Source organism: Piliocolobus tephrosceles, chromosome 8 (genome assembly GCF_002776525.5).
Source record: "Piliocolobus tephrosceles isolate RC106 chromosome 8, ASM277652v3, whole genome shotgun sequence".
In the NCBI taxonomy this organism is placed as follows: domain Eukaryota; kingdom Metazoa; phylum Chordata; class Mammalia; order Primates; family Cercopithecidae; genus Piliocolobus; species Piliocolobus tephrosceles.
The window spans coordinates 5305565-5328576 of NC_045441.1; the positions used below are offsets into that span (position 1 = coordinate 5305565).

At 53.7% G+C, this 23012-nt stretch overlaps 1 protein-coding gene across 5 annotated transcripts in view; it reads right to left on the reverse strand.

Moving 5' to 3' along the window:
• The window catches only part of TNRC18 (trinucleotide repeat containing 18), a 123150-nt gene that overhangs the window by 44352 nt on the left and 55786 nt on the right, over positions 1-23012 (reverse strand). For all 5 annotated transcript variants that reach the window (XM_023197877.2, XM_023197881.2, XM_023197879.2 and 2 more), the window contains 7 exons: positions 21030-22016; positions 13543-13718; positions 12793-12929; positions 12490-12618; positions 10320-10491; positions 7457-7817; positions 2361-2636 (listed from right to left, as the gene is read on the reverse strand). In XM_023197877.2, the coding sequence (XP_023053645.2) occupies positions 2361-2636; positions 7457-7817; positions 10320-10491; positions 12490-12618; positions 12793-12929; positions 13543-13718; positions 21030-22016 (2238 nt within the window). The remainder of the gene's footprint in view (positions 1-2360; positions 2637-7456; positions 7818-10319; positions 10492-12489; positions 12619-12792; positions 12930-13542; positions 13719-21029; positions 22017-23012) is intronic.

Here is a 23012-nt window from a genome sequence, read left to right on the forward strand (position 1 = left end):
GGCGGTGACAGGTTGGTGGTAGATGTCGGAGCGATCTGCTGCTGCCAGACCCGGTGGGGGCGAACCCCAAGGAGGGAGGTGCACGGAGGACAGAAAGAAAAGCGTTTTGCCTACCTACGGAGCAACGAGCCAGGCTCGCACCCAAGCTCAGTGACCCGCTGCGCCGTCTGCCCTACTCCCAGCCTTCGCTTTGCGTCCAGAGTGCAGCGTGAGAGCAAATGCAAGAGACCAAAACAGACATTCAAAGCGTCATGGGGAGGGGTCAAGGGTGGAGGGATGGTCGGGCTGCTGGAAGAAGCAGACACACTAGAAAAGCCAAGCCAGTTATGGAGTTTAGTACCAGGTCAGCGAGGCCCTATTACCCAAATATCCCTTTCAAGACCTGCTCAACGGTGGACTGGCGGGGGTGGAGGGGGGCACTGAGGAGCCTGGGCCTCCCCAGCCTCCCCTCGCCCCCCGCACTCCCCTATCTGGGTCCTGTCCACTTGGCACTGCGGCATTCAGCCCGGAGCCCCTTCCTAAGAGGCCTGGGGGCTGCCTGCTTCTCTGTGGGGTCTGAGCTGGGGCAGGAGAGATCAAAAACTTGGAAGTGGGAACCATGGCTTTAAGGAGGCGTGGGGTGGGGGCGTGCGGTGGGGGCGTGCGGTCCAGCCCATGGGGTAGATGGGGGAGAGGGAGGAGGCTGGGGAGGGACAAGGGGATCATAAACTAACCCGACTCATCCACGGACAGCCAGGGCAGGGGGAGGCCTCAGAAAATCAGGCTGGCCAGTGGGTCAGGGGCCTTTCTTCTTGGCCCGGGTGGCATTCGCTCAGAGGGGTAGTAGCAGCCCAGGGGAGCATGGGCCCTGGGGCATCGTACTCCTTGCCATACCACCTCCTGGTCACCCAAATGGATCTCTGCCAATCTGGAGGGGAGGTCTGGGAGGGGAGGTGGTAGACCAGGAATTCGAGAGCAGGGCTGGAAAAACAGGGTGGGGTGGGGGGACAGCGTTCAGGTCCCAGGGTGCCCGAGCCAGGTCAGACCCAGGGACATGATGACACCCCCAGGCTTTCCTCAGGGAGTAGCTGACATTCAGGTGTGGCTACCCAGGGCCTGGGGGATCCCCTCGGCTGGCCCTACAGGGAGTTGGCCCTGAAGCAAATCCTAAAACCAGGGCTAGGAAAAAATGTCAGAGCTTCACCTGCTTTTCTTTCTTGGGGCATTTCTGGTTGAAGGGCCTGAAAGGCTCACACATGTCTAATCTCAGAAGCACAATTCCGACACTGGAGAGGGCAAGGCCAGTGGGTTCTCAGGGCCCACGCAGCTCTCTTTTGAGAACCGAGGTGGCTGAGGACCCCAGGCTGAGACCAGGCCAGCCTCTCTCCAAACAGAGCATGACGTTCTGTCCCTAGACACGGCAACGGAGCCACTTTCGTACTGAATGACAGAGACCGGGGGTGTCAAAGGCTCTGGGCCCTGCGCTGCCTACACGCCCTTCAAAACAGAAATACACGTGAGAAGCCAAGTGTTTATAAATAATAGGTTTTAACCACTGGCAAGTAAGAATAGAGCTTTAAGAAAATAAAAGACAAAACAAGCAACTAAAAAAACATGATGATGCTGGAGGTGAAGGCGCTTGATTTTAAACCTGAAAAATGAAATGAATGCCAATCGCTACCAGGGATATTTGAATAACACAGGCAAGCGGCAGGCGGCACGGTCCCGTCCCTACTCCTTCTGGGTGGGGAGGAGGGAGGGGAGGAAGTGGGGGAGAAACAAAATGAGAGGGAAGCATCAACCTAATGTCTAGTAAGGACACAGCAAGAGAGACAAGGCACACAGGTTTAGTTAAAAATGAACTCGTTATGTTTAATAAAGCTTGGTATTACCAAAATCGCAGTACAAACATCAAGTCACACGCCCACACGACAGAATTCCATTTACAAAATGTTCCTCGGGAAGCCTCCACCGAACCCGTGCCCAAAGAGAGCCCGACCCGAGCCTGGGGTCTCTGGGTGGGCAGAAAAGGTGAGTGCGGGGGTTGGGGGGAACTGGGTGGGGAGGGGGAGGAGGGCAGGGAAGAGGGAAAGTGGAGAAAAACGCAGACTCAAAAGCAGTCCATATAACAGCTCAAAAAGAGCCAGCCGGTGATATTATCACAATGATACAGTACAAATCAAAGCAAAAATCAAAATCATTCAGCTGATTAACAGCAGGCTACGCTGCCAAGATCCCAGATGGCAGCCTTCCCGCGGCCATCCGCACGGGCCTCCTCACCCACCGTCTCTCCCGCGCGCCCACTCGCTTCCCTCTCGCTCACTCGCACGCACTCTCTCGCTAGGAAACACGGAAGGTATTTTGTGTTTGGAGCTAGTAACCTTGGTCAAACGATTCCTCCGAGGAGTCGCTGAAGGAGGAACGCGCCTCGGCCTCTCGAAGCAGCAAACAAAACGGCTGCTTCCTGCTGGTGGCCGGCTTGGGTTTCAGAGTCCGGGGGGCCACCAGGCCCCTCTTGGTCAGCTTGGGGCCGCCAGCCGCCTTGCTGTTCTTTGCCACCATGCCACACAGGAGAGAAGGCGTCAGTTTGGAGCTGGAGGGGCCTTGGGCGGGCCACTCGTCCTTCAGGAATTCTTCGTCTTCCTCTGAGTCCGTATCTGCAGTCAAAGTAGTTTTTAATAGAGATAAGTCACAGGGCAGCGGGAGCTGGTGTCATTGTATTGGTTTTAATGGTTCTGAGAACGCACTGGAAGGTGCCAGAACAAACAGGTCTGAATACCTAGTAGGCAGCCGTGGGAAGGCCTTGCCCAATGTCACCAGCTCCCCTCCCAGTCCAGGCTTCTTCCTTGCTCCGGGTGCCTCGGCCATTGCACGGCATCTTCCGAGTGCTGGACCCAGGCCCTTCCTAGACTGGACGCTTCCAGCCTCACCCACCAGTCACTCCAGCCTTTCTGGGCACCAGGGGATGAGAGGAGCCCCATGCTCAGGAAGGACTGTCCCCTGGTCACAGCGGTCACTGCCTGTCCCATGGGATTACAATGGGCCAAGGGCGACAACCGCAGAGGACCTGACTCAGGAGGGGAAGGGCTCACGAGAGCAGATCACGCATTCTCTTCCCAATGCCCCTCCCAGCGGCCTCCTAGTGGCAGCACGAGAGAGGCCACGGTAAGAGTGTTTACACCATGGAAATCGGCAAACGCTGTTACCGCTAGCTATTCCCTTGCCCTTCTTTCTACAAGCCGGTGCAGCGACACACCACTGCTGGCTTCCCCGAAGTCTCCAGCCTCACTATACACTGCAGGACAAGAGTCTTCAAACCTTCCAGAGAGACAACCAGCCAGCTTTGGGAGGGGAGCCTGCGAAGCAGGCACTGCTCTGGTCCCCGCCATGCCCATGCCATTTTGATTTGTTTTTCATACTGGGCAAGATGGGAACACAGGGATTCCAGAGACAGAGAATAATCCCTTGATCTGCTGAAATCCACTCCCAATAGGGGGAACGTGAACCAACACAGCTACAGCTCTGGCAGCACCCGCCACCTCCCAGAGAAACCACACGCACGCGTCCATGGCAGGCATTCCTCTGACTGCTCCCACCAACACCTAAGCTTTCACTCCAGCAAGACCCCAACCTCAGGATGGTTCAGCAACCCTGGGGTGGGACAAGGTCCAGTCCCGCCAGGCTACCAGCCCCTGCCCATCTACCAGTCAAAGCACGCTCTCTCTCGTATGCTCCAATCTGTCCCTCCCAAGGCTGTGTCCCAGGCTGGAGAGACCAGTGGGTGACAATCAACTTGGCCTCCTACAAGAACCCACAGGGAGGTCGGGCATGGTGGCTTGCATCTATAATCCCACCACTTTGGCAGGCTGAAGCGGGCAGCACACATGAGGCCAGGAGTTCGAGACCAGCCTGGCCAACAAGGCGAAATCCCATCTGTATTTTAAACAAATACAAAAACTGTTGTATTTTCTATTTGTATTGTATTGTGGTGGTTGGCGCCTGCAATCCCAGCTACTCAGGAGGCTGAGGTGGGAGGATCACTTGAAGGTGGAGGTTGCAGTGCGGCCAAGATCACACCACTGCACTCTAGCCTGAGCAACAGAGCAAGACATCATCCAAAAACAAACAAAAAAACAAAAAACAAAAAACAAAAACCCACAGGGCATGCCACCGATCCCTACAATAGAAACTGAAAAAGCAAGAGAAAACCGTTCTCGCTTCGACCTCGTCCAGCTCAGCACCTGCCTGCTGGACGCACCCCTACCTGCTTGTGGACCCTGCACTCTCTCTGACCCAGGAGTGCAGAAAAGCAGATTATAAAAAACAGAGGAGCGTTCTGCAGAGCCAGGTGAATCCCACAGCCACCATCTCGCTGGAGCCAGGCCCACGAATTCCTCACTGCTACATTAGTCTGTTTCTCTCACCCAGGACAGTGGAGTTTTCAACAAAGGCAAGATGAAGTGAGGGTGCCCATCTGACCATTCCCAGACCGGGCACGGCAGCTCACACCTCTAATCCCAGCACTTTGGGAGGCTGAGGCAGGCGGATCACCTGAGGCCAGGAGCTCAAGACCAGCCTGGCCAGTGTGATGAAACCCCGTCTCTACTAAAAATAACAAAATTAGCTGGGCGTGGTGATGTGTGCCTGTAACCCCAGCTACTCAGGAGGCTGAGGCAGGACAATCACTTGAACCTAGGGGGCGGAGGTTGCAGTGAGCCGAGATCACGCCATTGCACTCCAGCCTGGGCAACAAGAGTGCAACTCCACCTCAAAATAATAATAATAAAAAATAAATAAAACGAACATTCCCTCACACGCGTCAAGAGTGAACACACCAGCTTGGAGCACCCCAGAGACCTCAGGGACAGAGCTCATCTCTGACCTTCGGTTCGACCCCATCCACATCCACCTGAAAGTGGGGAATTCTTCCAGCTGTCACCCAGACTGCATCCACTGACCCCACTCCCTCAGAAGATCAAAAGAACAGCCTTCTCCCCCCAACTTCGCTGAACCCCCTTTACTTTTCCAAAAGGAGCAAAGATTGAGAGAGCAAAAGAAAGCCCCTCCCTCCCCCTCCTCAGAGTGATGAGTCTCTGGCACCGTCCCTCCCTGCTTGTGCCCACGCACACTGGCCAGGAGCCTGTGCTGTACTTCTCTGATCACACCCATCCCAATCAGAGAGGCACGGAAGCCACGACATTCTCATACGTCCTCAGCACAGAAGGCACGAGTCAGCAGCTTAACTCACACCCATGGGGAGCATCAGTCCTGGTGACCTGCTAGCCCAGGAAAAACACAATGTACCCCCAAAAAAACCAGCAGCTTAATCCCGTGCCAAGTGCCACATTCCGCTCTCTGCCCACGTGAGCCCACTTAAGGCCCCCCAACAGCCCCATAAAGCAGGTAACGATATCTTAAAACTCTGAGTCCATAAACACTTTTTATTTGCTTTTCTTAAGAAAACATACTTTACTATATCAGTAAACGGGTCCACTTTTCACCCTTGACATTCAAACTCCCGCCTTCTCTGCCCATGAACCGGCCAGAGCCAATCAAAAGCCCCAGACACACAGAACCAGGCAGTTGCCAATGCAAAAGCTCTCCACATGCCCCAGGGACTGGGGATTCCCACAACAGCCACCACAGACACTGACATGGGCCAGAACCCAGGAGGCTCCTCCTGGCCTCCCTGCAGCAGCCACAAACTTAGCACCTGTCCACAAATACTAAGCAAGCACCCTCTACCAACGAGGCAGCAGGCTCTGGGCCACAAGAGGCCATGACCATGAGGACACTCCAATCTGGCAGTCTCTTGTTAAATGAGATAAAACTCCATTCTTCAGTCCCACCAGGACTGCTTCATTTCAAGAGCTCAATAGCAGCTGGGCAAGGCAGTTCACGCCTGTAATTGCAGCACTTTGGGAGGCTGAGGCAGAAGATCTCGAGCCTAGGAGTTTAAGACCGGCATGGACAACATAGCAAGACTTAGCCTCTATAAAAATAAAAATAGATTAGCTGGGTGTAGTAGTGTGCGCCTATGGTCCCAGCTATTCGGGAGGCTAAAGCGGGAGGCTTGCTTAAGGTCAGGAGTTACAGATTAGCCTGGAAGACAGGGAGACCCCCTCTCTACAAAAATAAAAATAAATTAGCTGCACGCGGTGGTACACAGCTGTAGCTCCAGCTACTCAGAAGGCTCAGAGGGGAGGACTAGCCTGAGCCCAGGCACCAGCCTGGGAAACACAGCAAGACCCTCTCTCTACAAAAAAATTTTAAAATTAGCCGGTGTGGTGATGCTCACCTAGTCTCAGCTACTCAGGGGAGCTAAGGCAGGAGGATCACTTGAGCCCAGGAGCTGAAGGCTGCAGGGAGTTATGATGGCCCCACTGCACTCCAGCCTAGGCAATAAAGAGACACTGTCTCAAAAAACGCAGGGCGCGGTAGCTCACTCCTGTAATCCCAGCACTTTGGAGGCCGAGGTGGGTGGATCACCTGAGGTCAAGAGTTCGGGACCAGCCTGGCCAACATGGCAAAACCCCATCTCTACTAAAAATACAAAATTAGCCGGGTGTGGTGGCACATGCCTGTAGTCCCAGCTACTCGGGAGGCCGAGACAAGGGAATTGCTTGAACCCAGGAGGTGGAAGTTGCAGTGAGCCAAGATCGCACCACTGTGCTCCAGCCTAGATGACAGCGTGAGACGCCGTCTCAAAAACAAAAACAAAAACCAAAAGCAAAAACAAAATTCAAAAAACAAAAACAACTCAATAGTGGGCCACAGCCATGATGGCAGCAGGTTCCAGAGAGTAGGTGGGTCAGGCCAAACCAGGTTTAACCCCGAGTCGCCTCTCCGCACGTGAGCGCACACGCTCCCTCTGGCTCTCAGGCCTCAGCATCCCCAGCAACAACATGGGGGTACCACTGTCAGAGATGCCATAGACACAATAATGCCAATGAAGCCCTGCATTCAGAGTCCAGCACTGGGCGCTCCATAAATGCTGTTTCCGCCAACACTTCGCCACAAAGCTGTGGTCCACGACAGGCAGCATACCTCCTGTGGGTAGGGGAGTCCAGTCACCTCTAGGACCCTCAAGAGCAGTCGCGCTCCAGACCTGTCTAGGCCAAACAGCTGCAAACCCTATGACGCTCAAAGCCTACACGCCAATGGCATCCGGTAGGTAAGCGGAGGGCGGGCAAGAGAGTGCTGGCGGACGTCGGCTTCCAACCGCCAATCACGGGCGCCCACCAATCACCGGCATCTGCCCGGCATCACACTCGCCAATCACAGGCATATCCGCTTCAGGCGGTCTCCCCCCAAGTTCCGGCTTGGAGGCCATGCCAAGCCTAGGCACTTTAGTGCGAGAGAGAGGGAGAGAGAGAGAGCGCGAGACAGACAAAGAGAAAGAACGGTGGAGAGAAGAGGGGAGAGGAGAGAAGGAGACAAGCAGCGGACCAAAGGTGGCGCGGCATCCGCTACTTACTGTAAGAGTAGCTGCTCACTTCCGAGGCGAACGGGGAATGGGCCGACTTGGGCTGGCCTCTGGCCTTGAACCCCACCTCCATCTTCCTGGCTTTGGCGGCCCTTTTGTGTTTACCTTCTCTGGAGGATTTCAGAGACAGGCCGAGGCCCTTGGCCAGCGCCTTCCTGTCCTTCCCCAGCAGGCTGTCGTAAGGAGTCAAGTACCTGCCGCAGCCCCCGCCAGTTTTCGATTTCCCCCCAGCACTGTCCGAAAACTTGAAGGGCGACTTCAACTTGTCCTGCTTGGTGAGGGAGAGGGCCTTATCGAGCTTGCTTGCCAGCTGCTCCTGGTCGCTGGCCATCTTCTTCTTCTTAATCTTTAGCTGGAGAGGGAAGGTGGGTCATGGATTAAAAGATTTGACAAAAAAAACAGCGTAGTGGGTTTCTGTGTACATGCACTGCCCAGCCTGGGCTCCAATCCTTCCCGTCTCTGTGATTTAACTCCTCTTAGCTTCTATATCTATAAATATACATATATATATTTAAAGACGAAGTCTCGCTCTGTTGCCCAGGCTGGGGCGCAGTGGCACAATCTCGGCTCACTGCAACCTCCACCTCCCAGGTCCAAGCAATTCTCCTGCCTCAGGCTCCTGACTAGCTGGGAGTCGGAAGTCACTGCAGCCTCCACCTCTGGGCTCTGTGACCCTCCCGCCTCAGCTTCTCTGGTAGCTGGATGAATACAGGCGTGTGCCACCACTCCTAATTTTGTTTATTTTTGTAGAGATGGGGTTTCACCATGTTGCACAGGCTGGTCTCAAACTTTTAGGCTCAAGGCATTCTCCCACCTCAGCCTCCCGAAGCGTCGGGATTCCAAGCGTAAGCCACCACAACTGGCCAGCTTCAATGTTTAACTCTGTAAAATAGGGATACTTGTGTCTGGCATTACAAGGTGCTTCTGAAGATGAACTCGGGTAAGGTATGCAGTGACCACAATGTCTGGTACAAAGTAACCACTTATTAAACAGCCGGTGCTGTGGTTACATTAATCCCTGGCCCTGGCTTTCCGCGGCACTGCCTGCTGTCTCCTAAGGAAGCACTTCACAAGTGCTGCTGCTGATGGCCTGGAGAAGGCAGCTGGATTAAGAGAGGAGGAAAGGAATCAAGATCAAAACCCCAGATTGAAGCACAGCTGATAGGCCTATCTCAGTCACCTGCAGCAGCTGACAAAGACTAGTGCACAGTCCAAACCAGTTTGCCCAACTAAAGGGGCCGAAGCTGCCAAAAAAAAAAATGCCTCAAGTGTTCCTTGGATGCCTGAAGCAGAAAGACCCATTAGAGATTTCACAGATTAAATTCCTGCCTGCACGTCTATCGTCAGCTGCAGGCATTTGTTGAAGGGAAACATGCAGTTTCAAAGCCACTGATGCCCCACGTTTGAACATTTTATCTCAATTTTCTTTAATCAGGTGACATTTCTTAAGAAAAAAGCTGGGATGGTGGCAATTAAAACAAAAGCATCCCTTACCACAATTTGAAAGTAAAAAATGTCTGGTGTACACACTGGCGATCTTTCTCTTCCTAGACCCCGTCTCCCTCCATGAGCCTGCCCCCAACAGCCCCATAAAGCAGGTAACAATATGTTAACTCTCAGTCCATAAACACTTCTTATTTTCTTTTCTTAAGAAAACATGCTTTCTCAGCCAAGTCAACCAAAATACCCCTCAGCCGGGTGCAGTGGCTCACGCCTGGAATCCCAGCACTTTGGGAGGCTGAGGTAGGCAGATCACCTGAGGTCAGGAGTTCAAGGCCAGCCTGGCCAAGATGGTGAAACCCTGTCTCTACTAAAAATACAAACATTAGCCAGGCATGGTGGTGGGCGCCTGTAATTCCAGCTACTCAGGAGGTTGAGGCAGGAGAATCACTTGAACCTGGGAGGCAGACGTTGCAGTGAGCTGAGATTGTGCCACTGCACTCCAACCTGGGCAACAGAGTGACTCCGTCTCAAAAAAACAAAACAAAACAAAAAACTACCCCTTTGCAGTGGGCTTTATGGGGAGGGATGACAAGGTACATTAGTATTTACAGAAAGACACCTTAAGTGGATGATTTCAATGCTCTGAAGAAACAAGAAGACTCAAGGAGTTGGCTCTTAGCCCATTACCCCGGAGAGTTCAGAGAGGAAATTACCATGGCACCAAGCCCTTGTTTCTTAGAACTACAGAATGGCAAAGCTGCTCATTAAACAATTACACCATTAAACAACAGAGCAATTGCATTATTTCGTTAAGAACTTGTATCTCTGCTTGGCTTTAGCAAAGGGTCATGTAACACATGGAGGGAGGCAGCTTTTAGGTCTCCTGTCTCTGAGGCTGTGTTACTTCAGTAGGTCTCTGACCTCCTCTGGGCCTTAATCTCCCCCTCTGTAAAATAAGGATTGGAGAAGAGTCATCATTCTGGCACTAAGACAGCCACTTCTAAGGTTTCTATACAGGAACAAGGGGCCTGCAAAGGGAGCGTGAACTTTTTTTTTTTCTTTTTTGAGACGGAGTCTCGCTCTATCGCCAGGGCTGGAGTGCAGTGGCCGAATCTCAGCTCACTGCAAGCTCCGCCTCCCGGGTTCCCGCCATTCTCCTGCCTCAGCATCCTGAGTAGCTGGGACTACAGGCGCCCGCCACCTCGCCTGGCTAGTTTTTTGTATTCTTTTTAGTAGAGACGGGGTTTCACTGTGTTAGCCAGGATGGTCTCGATCTCCTGACCTCGTGATCCGCCCGTCTCGGCCTCCCAAAGTGCTGGGATTACAGGCTTGAAGGGAGCGTGAACTCTTAACATACCCTCCAGATACCTCCCTGAAAGATCTCACACACCTGGAAGACTGGGTTACTTACCTGACTGATGAAGTCGGACGAGGCCTCGTGTTCATCCCAAGTCTGGTTCCTCCCCCTGGCTTTCCCCATTCCGACGAGGGCATCGTGTTCCTCCTCAGACCCCTTGTGTCTCTTTCTTATCCCTGCTCCCAGCTCATAGTCATCTGATGTCAGCAGAGACTTGCTGCTCAGCCTGAAACGCAGACGCACTACCGGTCAGCACCCTGGCCAGACAAGACTTGCGGGCTGGGGTCCACCCTCGTGGCCCTGAAGGGTTGGGCTCTGGACCCTGAAGCGCGGACAGTGATGGCAGAGTGATGGGCGTGGGGAGATGGATCTTGTAAAACAACAGTGCTGGAATTCTGGGATATGTGTGAATGAAGCAGAATGAGAGCTGAAGGTGAAAGAAGGAAAAAAGCGTTTTCTTTCTTGTGTGCTTTCACGCGTACACTCACACACACACATCTCTGTGTGGTCAGATACCTATTTACCAAATCGTGCCAAGAACAAAGATCAGAAACACCAAGGAAATCCACCAGGATGGCAGGGGGAGTTTAGAACACAAGTTTACACGAAGAAGGATTGCAGTCTGTCTTCTCCAGCAAGGAAAAGAAAACGAAAAAGGAGCCATTTGCTGGTCTCCAGAATCCCATGCGCAGCGGCAGTGGGGACACAGACACGGCTTAGAAACCCCACTTGCTTGCTTTAAGCTGAAACTTCACAGGTGATCGAAACAGCCAATCTGTACTTGGCACTCACTCACTGTGTGTCTTGCCCTGTTAGTGACATATCTCTTGGCCACAAACGTTTGGTGCTGCTGTACTTTATTTTTTATTTTTTGGATGGAGTCTCACTCTGTTGCCCAGGATGCAGTGCAGTGGCTCAATTTCAGCTCACTGCAGCCTCTGCCTCCCAGGTTCAAGCAATTCTCCCACCTCAGCCTCCCGAATAGCTGGGACTACAGGCACACACCACCACGCCCGGCTAATTTTTGTATTTTTAGTAGAGATGGGGTTTCTCCATGTTGCCCAGGCTGGTCTCAAACTCCTGATCTCAAGTGATCCGCCTGCCTCGGTGGCCTCCCAAAGTGTTGGGATTATAGGCGTGAGCCACCGTGGCCAACCTGCGTACTTAATTTTTTTATAGATGAGAAAATAGGCTCAGAAAAGCAAACACCTGGCCTGAGGTCAGTCACACTAAGGGATGGTGCTGGGACTCAAGAATAGGAAATTTAACCAGTGCAGGCCACACCCCTGACCACCACGCTGCTGGTGGCCACAGCCTCCTGCTGTCTTCTCCAGGAAACTCTCCCTGCCCCTGCTGCGGCCGGTGAGGGAGATTTCTACCACTCTCCATCCCCTCTTCGGTCAGAAACATCCAAGGATATTAAATGCAAGACATGGGGGCGTTGGAGCTGTTTTATCCTGAGAAGACCTGTGGCCTTCCTACTGCCTCTCCTGTGCCCTCCGAAGGCCCCCCCCCCGGCTCCTTCTGCTTCCTCAGGGCAGGTCTTGAGCCACCTAGCGTCTACCCCACCCTCCTGTCCCAGGCTCAGAACACTCCGACCCCTTTCCTCGACGGGCCCCTTTCCGCTCCTGCTACAGACACCGAGGGAAGGATGAACATCTTTTCTGTGCACGCCTTGCCCTGCGGGAAAAGCTCTCGTTCCAGCTGGCGTTCCAGAAGACCCACACAGGCGCCCCACAAGGCTGCGACCACCACCCGAGGAGGAGGAGCTTGTCCCCAAGTGCCAGAAGGAGCCAGCCCTGGTCTCGGGGGCAAGCCAGCAGGTCCGGCATGGCGGAGACCGAGCGACAGCCGGGTCACAGTCCGTCCCAGCAAGCAAGGCTGGCAGCCCAGCGGGTCCTTCCGCAGGGAGAAGGCTCATGGAAAAGAGGAGGAATTAGGCCCTAGGCGTGAGGAGGTAGGCGTGGCAGGAAGACAGGTGAAGCGCTGGGTTAGGACATGGGAAAAATCTGTCGCAGGAGCCATCCATCCAGCTCAGCACTGGCCTTGCTCCCTCCTGGCCCGGGCAGCACAGTCCGTGCTCCCCGAGGGCCAATGCTGCAGGTGGGTCAGAGTCTGAGGGACGCGAGGTCCCCCAGTACCCCGAGGCAGGCCCCGCGTGGGGCCCGGGCTCCTCCCCTCAAGCTGTGTGCCAGTCCCCGACCCACCGAGGGGCCAGCCTTACTTTCCGCTACTGTGGCCGCTCTTCCCTCTCTTGCGGGGGGGCGACAGGGCGCTCGGGGCGTGGGTCCGTTTCCGCGGCCTGCCAGGGCCTCTGCGTGCCAAGCTTCTATGGGGTTCCTCGCGCCTGTCCCTTAAAAAGAATCACACGCTTGGCTGTGACGCTGGGGGTCGGGCGGGACGTGGAGAACGGGCACACGATGCACACATGGCGTCGGGTCCACGCACACCTCGACGGCTGCTGCGCGCCTGGGGGCCTGGCGGGCCAGGGCGGGGGCCCCAAGGGGCGGGCGGGGGGCACACTCACTCGGAGTCCCGGCGGCGCTGCAGCTTCACCAGCTCACGCTGCTTCTCCTTGTACTGGCGCTGGACCTCGGCCAGCCGCATCCGGAAGTCCAGCTCCAGGGCATCCATGTCCTCCAGGGAAGACTTCATGGCATACATCTGGGGGAAGAACCGGGAGAGGAGGAGCAGGTGAGGATGCCACTGCCCAAGGACGCCCACCGCCCACCCAGGTGCCCCGAGGAAGGGGAGACGGCACTGGGAGCTGGGGTTCGAGTCCCACCGCTGCCACCTCCTGACTGAGGCCATGGCCTCATCATAGGCAAAGGACGCTGTGCTGGCTCTGTGGGGCTGTGGCAGTGCTCAACTAGATGGCATGCCTGAAGCACAGCGCTTGTGTATGACGCCTGCTCCATCAGCGAGGGCCATTGTGTCATTTATAAACGGAGGCTCAGTGAGGGGATGCTGCGGCCCCAGGCCCCGTGGACACCTAAGCCCAGAGCTACATGTGACCCTGGGCTACTCTCTTGCCAGTGGATCACACCACGACCTGTATGATGTGCCTGACATGCTAGCAGATGGGTAAACTGAGTCCCCGAGATGAGCAACCACTTGCCTGGGACCACATAGCATGTCAGCACAAGGAGCTGAATGTAGCTCAGCCCTCTCTGGCGCCAAAGCCAGCCACGCCCCGAGCAGAAGGGCACCTCCACGGAGGGGACTCCCACCCGGCCTCAGCCCGCGGGCCCCAGGGAGGAAGCAGCCGGCCGCTCACCCGCTCCTCCTTCTTGCGCATCCAGCTGTACTTCTTGTTGGGCTTCAGCTCCCGCGGGAGCCGCAGGTTCTTGAGCGGGTCCACTACAGGCCCATCCAGCACCTCCCTCAGCATGTGGCTGCCTGCTGCCAGCAAACTCTCCAGTGAGGGCCGGGCCACCAGGGCCCGCTCCACACCTGCAGACAGGAGGCAGATAACAGGGCGCTGCCGCCACCCCCCAACCCGACCCCAAACGGGGATGCCAAGGCCCAGAGCAAGCACAGGCCCCAGGCCACACGCGCCCATCCCCCAAGGTGCTGAGTGGACAGAGGCCTTTGTGACATGCCGGAAGTCCTGAGCATCTCTCAACAAGAACGGAAGAGAAGGCCGGGCACACTGGCTCATGCCTGTAATCCCAGCACTTTGGCTGGCTTAGGCGGGCGGATCACCTGAGGCCGAGAGTTCAAGACCAGCCTGGCCAACATACGGAAACGGTGAAACCCCACCTCTACTAAAAATAACAAAAACTAGCCGGCTGTAGTGGCACACACCTGGAATCCCAGCTACTCAGGAGACTGAGGTGGGAGAACCGCCTGAACCCAGGAGGCAGAAGTTGCAGTGAGCTGAGTTTGCACCACTGCAAGCCAGCCTGGCCGATAGAGCCAGACTCCATCTCCAAAAAAAAAAAAAAAAATTGGCCAGGGCTGGGCGCGGTGGCTCAAGCCTGTAATCCCAGCACTTTGGGAGGCCGAGATGGGCGGATCACGAAGTCAGGAGATCGAGACCATCCTGGCTAACCCGGTGAAATCCCGTCTCTACTAAAAATACAAAAAACTAGCCGGGCGAGGTGGTGGGCGCCTGTAGTCCCAGCTACTCGGGAGGCTGAGGCAGGAGAATGGCGTGAACCCGGGAGGCGGAGGTTGCAGTGAGCTGAGATCCGGCCACTGCACTCCAGCCTGGGCGACAGAGCAAGACTCTGTCTCAAAAAAAAAAAAACCAAAAAAACAAAAAACAAAATTGGCCAGATGTGGTGGCTCACGCCTGTAATCCCAGCCCTTTGGGAGGCCGAGGCAGGCAGATCATGAGGCCAGGAGATCAAGACCATCCTGGCTAACACGGTGAAACGCAGTGAGCCGAGATGGCACCACTGCACTCCAGCCTGGGCGACAGAGCGAGACTCCATCTCAATCAGTCAATCAATAGAACAGGAGAGAAGGCAGCACGCCCACCACAGAACCCTATGCTCTATTCCCAGAGTACACTGGGCACAGCAAAGCCTCCAGAGGGAGGGCCTCCAAAGGTCGAACGGTACTTCCCAGCAGTACAGCTCTCCTTTCACTTATTTGTATGTACATTTTTCCATAGCTAATATACATGGCTCTTATAATCAGAAAAAAGTCCAGGATGAAAAACACAAACCAAGCAGAAAGGTGTTAAAAAAAAAAAGACAGCCTTCTTCCTTCCTTCTACAACACATAGGTCCCTCCCTTGGGAGGCCACTGTGGGTGCAGTTTCCAGAAGACAGTTCCAGAAATGATTATGCATATTCAAATGCACATGACATCCACGAGCACCCTTTAAAATATAAAACTAAGCCAGGTGCGGTGGCTCACACCTGTAATCCCAGCACTCTGGGAGGCCAAGGCAGGCAGACAATTTGAGGTGAGCAGTTTTAAGACCAGTCTAGCCAACATGGTGAAACCCTGTCTCTACTAAAAATTCAAAAATTAACTGGGCATGGTGGCAAGCACCTGTAGTTGCAGCTATTCGGGGGTTGAGGCATAACTGCTTAAACTCAGGAGGCAGAAGTTGCAGTGAGCTGAGATTGAGCCACTCCAACCTGGGCAACAGAGTGAGACCCCAGCTCAAAATATATATATATAAATGTCAACTGGGTGCCTGCAGTCCCAGCTACTCAGGAGGCTGAGGCAGGAAGATCACTTGCACCCAGGAAGGTGAGACTGTAGTGAGCCACGATCACATCTGCACTCCATCCCAGGCAACATAGCAAGCCTGTCTCAAAGAAAAAACGTACACACACACACACACACACACACACACACACACACACACACACACCTCAGGCTGGGCACGGTGGCTCATGCCTGTAATCCCAGCACTTTTGGGAGGCCGAGGTGGGTGGACAGCTTGAGGCCAGGAATTTGAGACCAGTCTGGCCAACATGGTAAAACCTCCCCGCTACTAAAAATACAAAAATTAGCTGGATGCGGTGGTGACCACCTGTAATCCCAGCTACTTGGGAGGCTGAGGCACGAGAATCGCTTGAACCTTGGAGGCAGAGGTTTTGGGGAGCCATGACAGCCCCACTGCACTCCAGCCTGGGCGACAGAGGGAGACTGTTTCAGAAAAAAAATAAAAAATCTCAACACTGTATCGCACTTTGCTTTTTTTCTGCTTAATGTCTTCTCTCAGCACAAAGCAAACATTTACCTCATTATTATCAGCTTGAACCTTATAAAAATTGCCATCTCTAAAGGTCAAAAACACTGGAATGTCAGCAATTTTAAATGGTCAAACGTGCAAAGAAGGAGCTTACGCAGAATCATGCGGGGAGTTTTGATTCATCCAAGTCAGTCATCTCCCATTCACGGCATTTAGGTTCTTCCCTTTTTTTTTTTTTTTTTTTAAAGATAGGGTCTCACTCTGTGCCCCAGGCTGGAGTTCACCATCACACATCACCACAGCCTCAAGCTCCCAGGCTCACGCAATCACCCTGCCTCAGCCTCCTGAGTAGCTGGGACCACAGGCACATGCCACCACACCCGGCTAGTTTTTGTATTTTTTGTAGAGATCCTGGGCTCAACTGATCCTCCCACCTCAGTCTCTCAAAGTGCTGAGATTACAGGCGTGAGCCACCGTGTCCGGCCTCGTATCTTTTTGTAATAGGAGCACATGGGCACATAGCTGGGACACATGTGGTAGGAAAAGTCTCACCAATGTGATGAATATGACCAGGTATGTGCAGTTCTCTCTCTCTGATAAATACTCCCCCCACCCTCCAGAAAGGATGCTTCAACCACAGAGATCTTGCTTTGGTCTCCACCAAATTTAAATGAGTCCTATTACAATTTTTTCATTGACATTTCATTTTTTTAATGCAGACGAGGTCTCGCTATGTTGCCCGCGCAGGTCTTAAACTCCTGGCCACAAGCAGTCCTTCTGCCTCAGCCTCCCAAAGTGCTGGGATTACAAACGTGAGCCACCATGCCCAGCTGACATTTTCTTTGTGATCTAAAATATCAATTTTTGGCTGGGCACGGAGGCTCACACCTGTAATCCCAGCACTTTGGGAGGCCAAGGTGGGCGGATCACCTGAGGTCAGGAGTTCAAGACTAGCCTGACCAACATGGAGACACCCCATCTCTACTAAAAATACAAAAAATTAGCCGGGCATGGTGGCGCATGCCTGTAGTGCTAGCTACTCAGGAGGCTGAGGCAGGAGAATCGCTTGAACCCGGAAGGCAGAGACTGTGGTGAACCGAGAACCATATTCTCTATTGGCAAAGTTCCAGAGACAGACATGACTAACGATGCTGCTGAGGGGCAGCATTGCACCATTCACATTTCACTATTCATTCGCATCCTTGGCACCATTCACATTTCACTATTCATTCGCATCTCTGCTGAGGGCTGTCCTCTGCCTTCACTGTAGGGTGTCTTGCTGAGTCCCTGCCTTTACCCACTAGATGGCAGTAATGCTCCCCTGAAGCTGTGACAACCAAAACTGTGGTTGCCAATGTCTCCTGGGGGAACAAAATCACCCCTAGTTGAGAATACTTGTTTTGTTCTTCTTATATCTTTTCTTTTTTTTGAGACGTTTTTTCGCTCTGTCGCCCAGGCTGGAGTGCAGTGGCCGGACCTCAGCTCACTGCAAGCTCCGCCTCCCGGGTTTACGCCATTCTCCTGCCTCAGCCTCCGGAGTAGCTGGAACTACAGGCGCCCGCCACCTCACCCAGCTAGTTTTTTGTATTTTTTAGTAGAGATGGGGTTTCACCGGGTTAGCCAGGATGGTCTCGATCTCCTGACCTCGTGATCCACCCGTCTCGGCCTCCCAAAGTGCTGGGATTACAGGCTTGAGCCACCGCGCCCGGCCATCTTTTTTTTTTTTTGAGACAGAATCTCACTCTGTCATCTCACTCTCGGCCAAGCTGGAGTGCAGTGACAATCTCGGCTCACTGCAACCTCCGCTTCCTGGGTTCGAGCAATTCTCCTGCCTCAGTCTCCCAAGTAGCTGGGATTACAGGTATGTGTCACCATGCCCAGCTAATTTTATTTTTAGTAGAGACAGGGTTTCGTCATGTTGGCCAGGCTGGTCTCGAACTCCTGACCTCAAGCGATCCGCCCGCATTGGCCTCCCAAAGTGCCGGGATTCCAGGCGTGAGCCACTGCGCCCAGCTGCTCTTCTTGTATCTTTAGGGAAACTGAGGCCACAAAGCCGCAAACCTGATCAGCTCCCAAAGGCTGATGTTAGATTGAAACCGTCTGGCCCACACCCCACAGTGATGTCTCGGCGCCACCTACCCCCGCCTCAAGTTCCTGCGAGACGTAAGCGTCTACAACGTCAGGTAAGGATGGAGGGCTGCTCTGTTCTCCAGGAGGGGACCAAGGTACAACTGTGTCACCTCCTTCACCCTCCCACAAACCTATTTTCCCGAAGCTCTTAACTCATCAGACAAGGGATGCCCAAGTGGCCTCAAGGCCAGCAGTGAGGGGTTCAGTCAGATCCCCACTAATTTAATATGTGAGAGTCCTAACTCCACCCCCGTAACCTCAGAAGGTGACCTCTGGGAGACAGGGCTTTTGCAGAGGTGGTCAAGTTCAAGTCATGACAGTGGGCCTTAATTCCGTAAGGCTGGTGTCCTAATAGGGTGGAGAATTCTGGGCTGGGTGCAGTGACTCACACTTGTGATCCCAGCACTTCGGGAGGCCGAGGCGGGCAGATCACTTGAGGCCAGGAGTTCAAGACCAGCACAGCCAACATGGCGAAACCCCATCTCTACTAAAAATACAAAAATTAGCTGGACATGGTGGCATGCGCCTGTAATCCCAGCTACTTGGGAGGCTGAGGCAGAAGAATCACCTGAACCCAGTAGGCAGAGGTTGCAGTGAGCCAAGATCACACCACTGCACTCCAGCCCCCGGGCAACAGAATGAGATTCTGTCCCAAAAAAAATTAACACACACACACACACACAACCCAGTACCAGGTAGGAAGACCAAGGCAATTTTTTTTTTTTTTTTTTTTGAGATTGAGTTCCACTCTTGTTGCCCAGGCTGGAGTGCAGTGGTACAATCTCGGCTCACTGCAACCTCTGCCTCCCAGGTTCAAGTGATTTTACTGCCACAGCCTTCCGAGTACCTGGGACTACAGGTGCCCGCCACTGTGCCTGGCTAATTTTTGTATTTTTAGTAGAGACGGGGGTTTCACCATGTTGGACAGGCTGGTCTCGAACTCCTGACCTCAGATGATCTGCCCGCCTCGGCCTCCTAAAATGCTGGGATTACAGGCGTGAGTCACCACGCCCAGCCGACCAAGGGAATTTTGATTTTCTTCTACCAAAAAAAAAAAGTTTCTATTGAACTATTTTAGTGAGAGAAAAGCAGCAATGAACTTTAGGACAACCGCCGCCCAGTGGGGAAGGGGCGTTGCTCACACAAGCCAATGGGAGCGTGGCTTCTCCAGGCTTCCTTGAGGGTCATCTGACCATGACAATCAGAAAGCCTTGAAAAATGTGGCCTTGTTTGGACCCAACAGTTCTACCTCTGGGCATATAATCCAAGGCAATTCACAGTTATGGACAAAGATTTTTTTTCTTCAAGGATAACCATCACGTTATTTGCAACAGAAAAAAATAAATAAATAAACATTGTTTTAAAGCAAATGAAAATGCCTGACCATCTAAGACTGGGTCATCGAGGGCCAGGGCCACCACCGGGCAGAAAATTGGGCAGTCCCTAAAACAATGATTTTTTTTTTTAACCACAGTTTTAAGCTGGCAGCTCATGCTTGTAATCCCAGCAATTTGGAAGGCCAAGGTGGGAAAAATCACTTGAGGTCAGGGGTTCGCGACCAGCCTGGCCAACACAGAGAAACCCCATCTCTACTTTTTGTAAAAAAAAAAAAAATTTAATTTAAACCCACAACTTTGAAAACTGTTTAATAACATTTTAAGTAAAATGGTCGGGCATGGTGGCTGACGCCTGTAATCCCAGCACTTTGGGTGGCCAAGGCGGGTGGATCATTAGAGGTCAGGAGTTCGAGACCAGCCTGGCCAACATGGTGAAACCCCATCTCCACTAAAAATACAAAAAGATAGCCAGGCGTGGTGGTGCACGCCTGTAATCCCAGGTACTCAGGAGGCTGAAGTAGGAGAATCACTTGAGCCCAGGAGAGAGGAGGCTGCAGTGAGCCGAGATGATGCCACTGCACACCAGCCTGGGTGATAGAGGGAGACTGTCTCAGAAAAAAAAAAAAAAAAAAAAAAAAAAAAGCATGAACCGCAGTCAGCCTGTGAGAGTGAATCTCAGTGTTTTTGCCAAAGCTAGGAAGAAAGAGGTGGCCTCTTTCGTGAGGCTGCTAAGCAGACCCAGAAATCTGGGAGGAATTGACAGACCACGCCCCCCAACCCAATGAAGACAATTAAGGGACAGTAAGTTGGCCTTGAATGAGGCCAACAGAGAGAAAAGTTGAACAGCAAGAGGGAAGGAGACAGGGACACAGAGAGAGAGACTAGGGAGGGGGCTGTGTAGGAGAAGAGAAACTTGGTTTCTTGGCTTGAACACCTAGATCCAGCCATACCTGAAATTAGCTAATTACTGCTGGACTTCAGTTCCAAGAGCCAATTAATTCTCTCCTACCTAAACCAATTTAAATAAGAGTTTCTGTTCCTTGCAACCCAAGAAATCCTGCTAAAACACACCATTGATAGAATGCGAAATTTCGCCACCAGGAAACCCACAGACCAGCTGCACAGTGCGAACACACTTAACATGCCACTCAACAGGACGCTTAAAAATGCCTGAGATGGAACATTTTGTTATGTGTATCTTACCACAATTGTTTAAAAAAAAGAATATGAATAAACCACATTCCCGGTTTTTCATAATTTAAAAATCTTATAAAAAAACGTTTAAGGGGTCGGGCACAGCGGCTCACATCTATAATCCCAGTACTGTGGGAGGTTGAGGCAGGCAAAAATCGCTTGAGTCCAGGAGTTTGAGACCAGACTGGGCAACAGAGCAAGACCCCATCTCTTTTAAAAAAAAAAAAAAAAACTTTTAAAAAGTTAGCTGGGCAGGGTGGGGGATGCCTGTAGCCCACGCTGCTTGGGAGGCTGGGGAGGGAAGATCACTTGAGCCCAGGAGTTTGAGGCTGCAGACAGCTAAGACTGTGCCACTGCACTCCAGTCTGGGCAACATAGCAAGACCCTGTCGCCACAAAAATAAAATTCACAAATCTGCAGAACTCAGAGGTCGCGCACTCTCACCTATCTCCTGGCTCCTCCTCTCCAGCTCCAGCTCTGCGATCTCACTCAGCAGGGTGATGCCGTGCAGGAAGCTCTGCTCCAAGACAAGGCTCTCGCCTGCTTCCAGCTTCTCCAAGGCCTGGGCTCCAGCAGCACCCGGGGAGGGCAGAGGCCTGGCCTGGGGCAGCTCCGCAGCTGCCGCCAGGGCGTTCATGCCAGCCAGTGGGTCCTCTAGACTGGGCAGGAACTGGTCAGAGCTTGTCTCTTCCAGGTAGCAGGTGCTGCCAGGTACAGGCACAGCCTCTTGGGGCTCCAGGCTCGGGCACTGTCCCTCCCCAGCGGGCACGTCACAGTCGGACATTTCTAGGGTGGGCTGGGACTCGCTTGGCACCACCTGCGCCAGGCCTTCCTCGGGCACTGCCTCCACCACGGGCACTGCCACAGGCACCTCCACCGGCTCCTCCTTGGCCTCCACCAGCGTCTCGGGTGTCAACTGCACCCCCAGGTCCAGGGTGGCAGTGCAGGGTTCTGTCCGGCCCGGGGAATCCACCCGTGGTTCAGGCCCCTCCACAAAGTCTGGGCACTCGGGAGGCTCCGCGCAGCTCTGCCCGGTGGCACTCGGTGCCTGGGCCTCCAACAGGCCACCTCCACAACCCCCTGTGGGGCTGGGGGCAGCCATGGCTTCCGCGGCGGGCAGTGGCAGTGGCGACTCCAGAGGCGGCAGCTCTGTGGGGCCCTCATCCATGTCCTCCACCTCTGCCTTCACCTCCCGCTCAGCCAGCGGTTCTTCCTCCGGGCCCTCCCGCAGCGGCTCTGTGATCTTGGAGGGCGACAAGCGGATGGGCTTGTCTTCGGGTGAGAGTGCCAGGCGCTCGGGCCCATCAGCCGGGAGCGGCACGTCCGGGGCCAGGCCATCCGCGTCGGCAGCTGCCGTGGGCTGCAGCAGGAAAGGGTAGGGCCTCCCGTAGTGTGGTGGCAGGGCTTGGAACGGGTACCTGGGCGGGATATCTGCCAAGAACACAGGGGTCAGCATGGGAGCCCTAGGATCTCATATCCCATGTCCCCATTGACACCGCCCACCACCCCAGAGACCCGGGACACAGCCGCCCTCTGCTCACCCAGCTGCAGGGCTGGGAGCTGTTCTAGGTGGGATCTCAGAGACCCCAGGGCCATGCAGTGGCCCCACAGTGAAAAATCAGCCACCTTCCTGTCCCCAGGGTCTTGTGGTCTTGAAGGCAAAGAACCACAGTTGTCTCTCTCGTCCCTTTCCCACTCCACACCCAGCACAAGGCTAGACCAGAAGCAAACACTTCATGAGGTCTGCAAAGGCCTACAACTGCCTTTACCCACACAACTGTGTGGCCTGGCCTCCACTCCCCACGCACCTGCTGCTCCACCCCATTAAAGCAGTTGTTCAAAATGTAACAGCAAGGCCAGATGTAGTGGGCCACGCCTGTAATCCCAGCACTTTAGGAGGCTAAAGTGGGATGATTGCTTGAGTTCAGAAGTTCAAGACCAGTCTGGGCAAAAATGAGACCCCATTCTCTTTTTTTTTGGAGAGGGAATTTCACTCTTGTTGCCCAGACTGGAATGCAATGGCGCCATCTCGGCTCACTGCAACTTGTGCCTCTTGGATTCAAGCGATTGTCCTGCCTCAGCCTCACGAGCAGCTAGGACTACAGGCATGAGCATGAGCCATAACGCCTGGCCAATTTTTTTTTTTTAGATGGAGTCTCGCTCTGTCACCCAGGCTGGAGTACAGTGGCACGATCTCAGCTCACTGCAAGCTCCGCCTCCTGGGTTCACGCCCTTCTCCTGCCTCAGCCTCTCAAGTAGCTGGGACTACAGGCACCCGCCACCATACCTGGCTAATTGTTTTTCTTTTTTGTATTTTTAGTAGAGATGGGGTTTCACCATGTTAGCCAGGATGGTCTCCATCTCCTGACCTCGTGATCCGCCCGCCTTGGCCTCCCAAAGTGCTGGGATTATAGGCGTGAGCCGCTG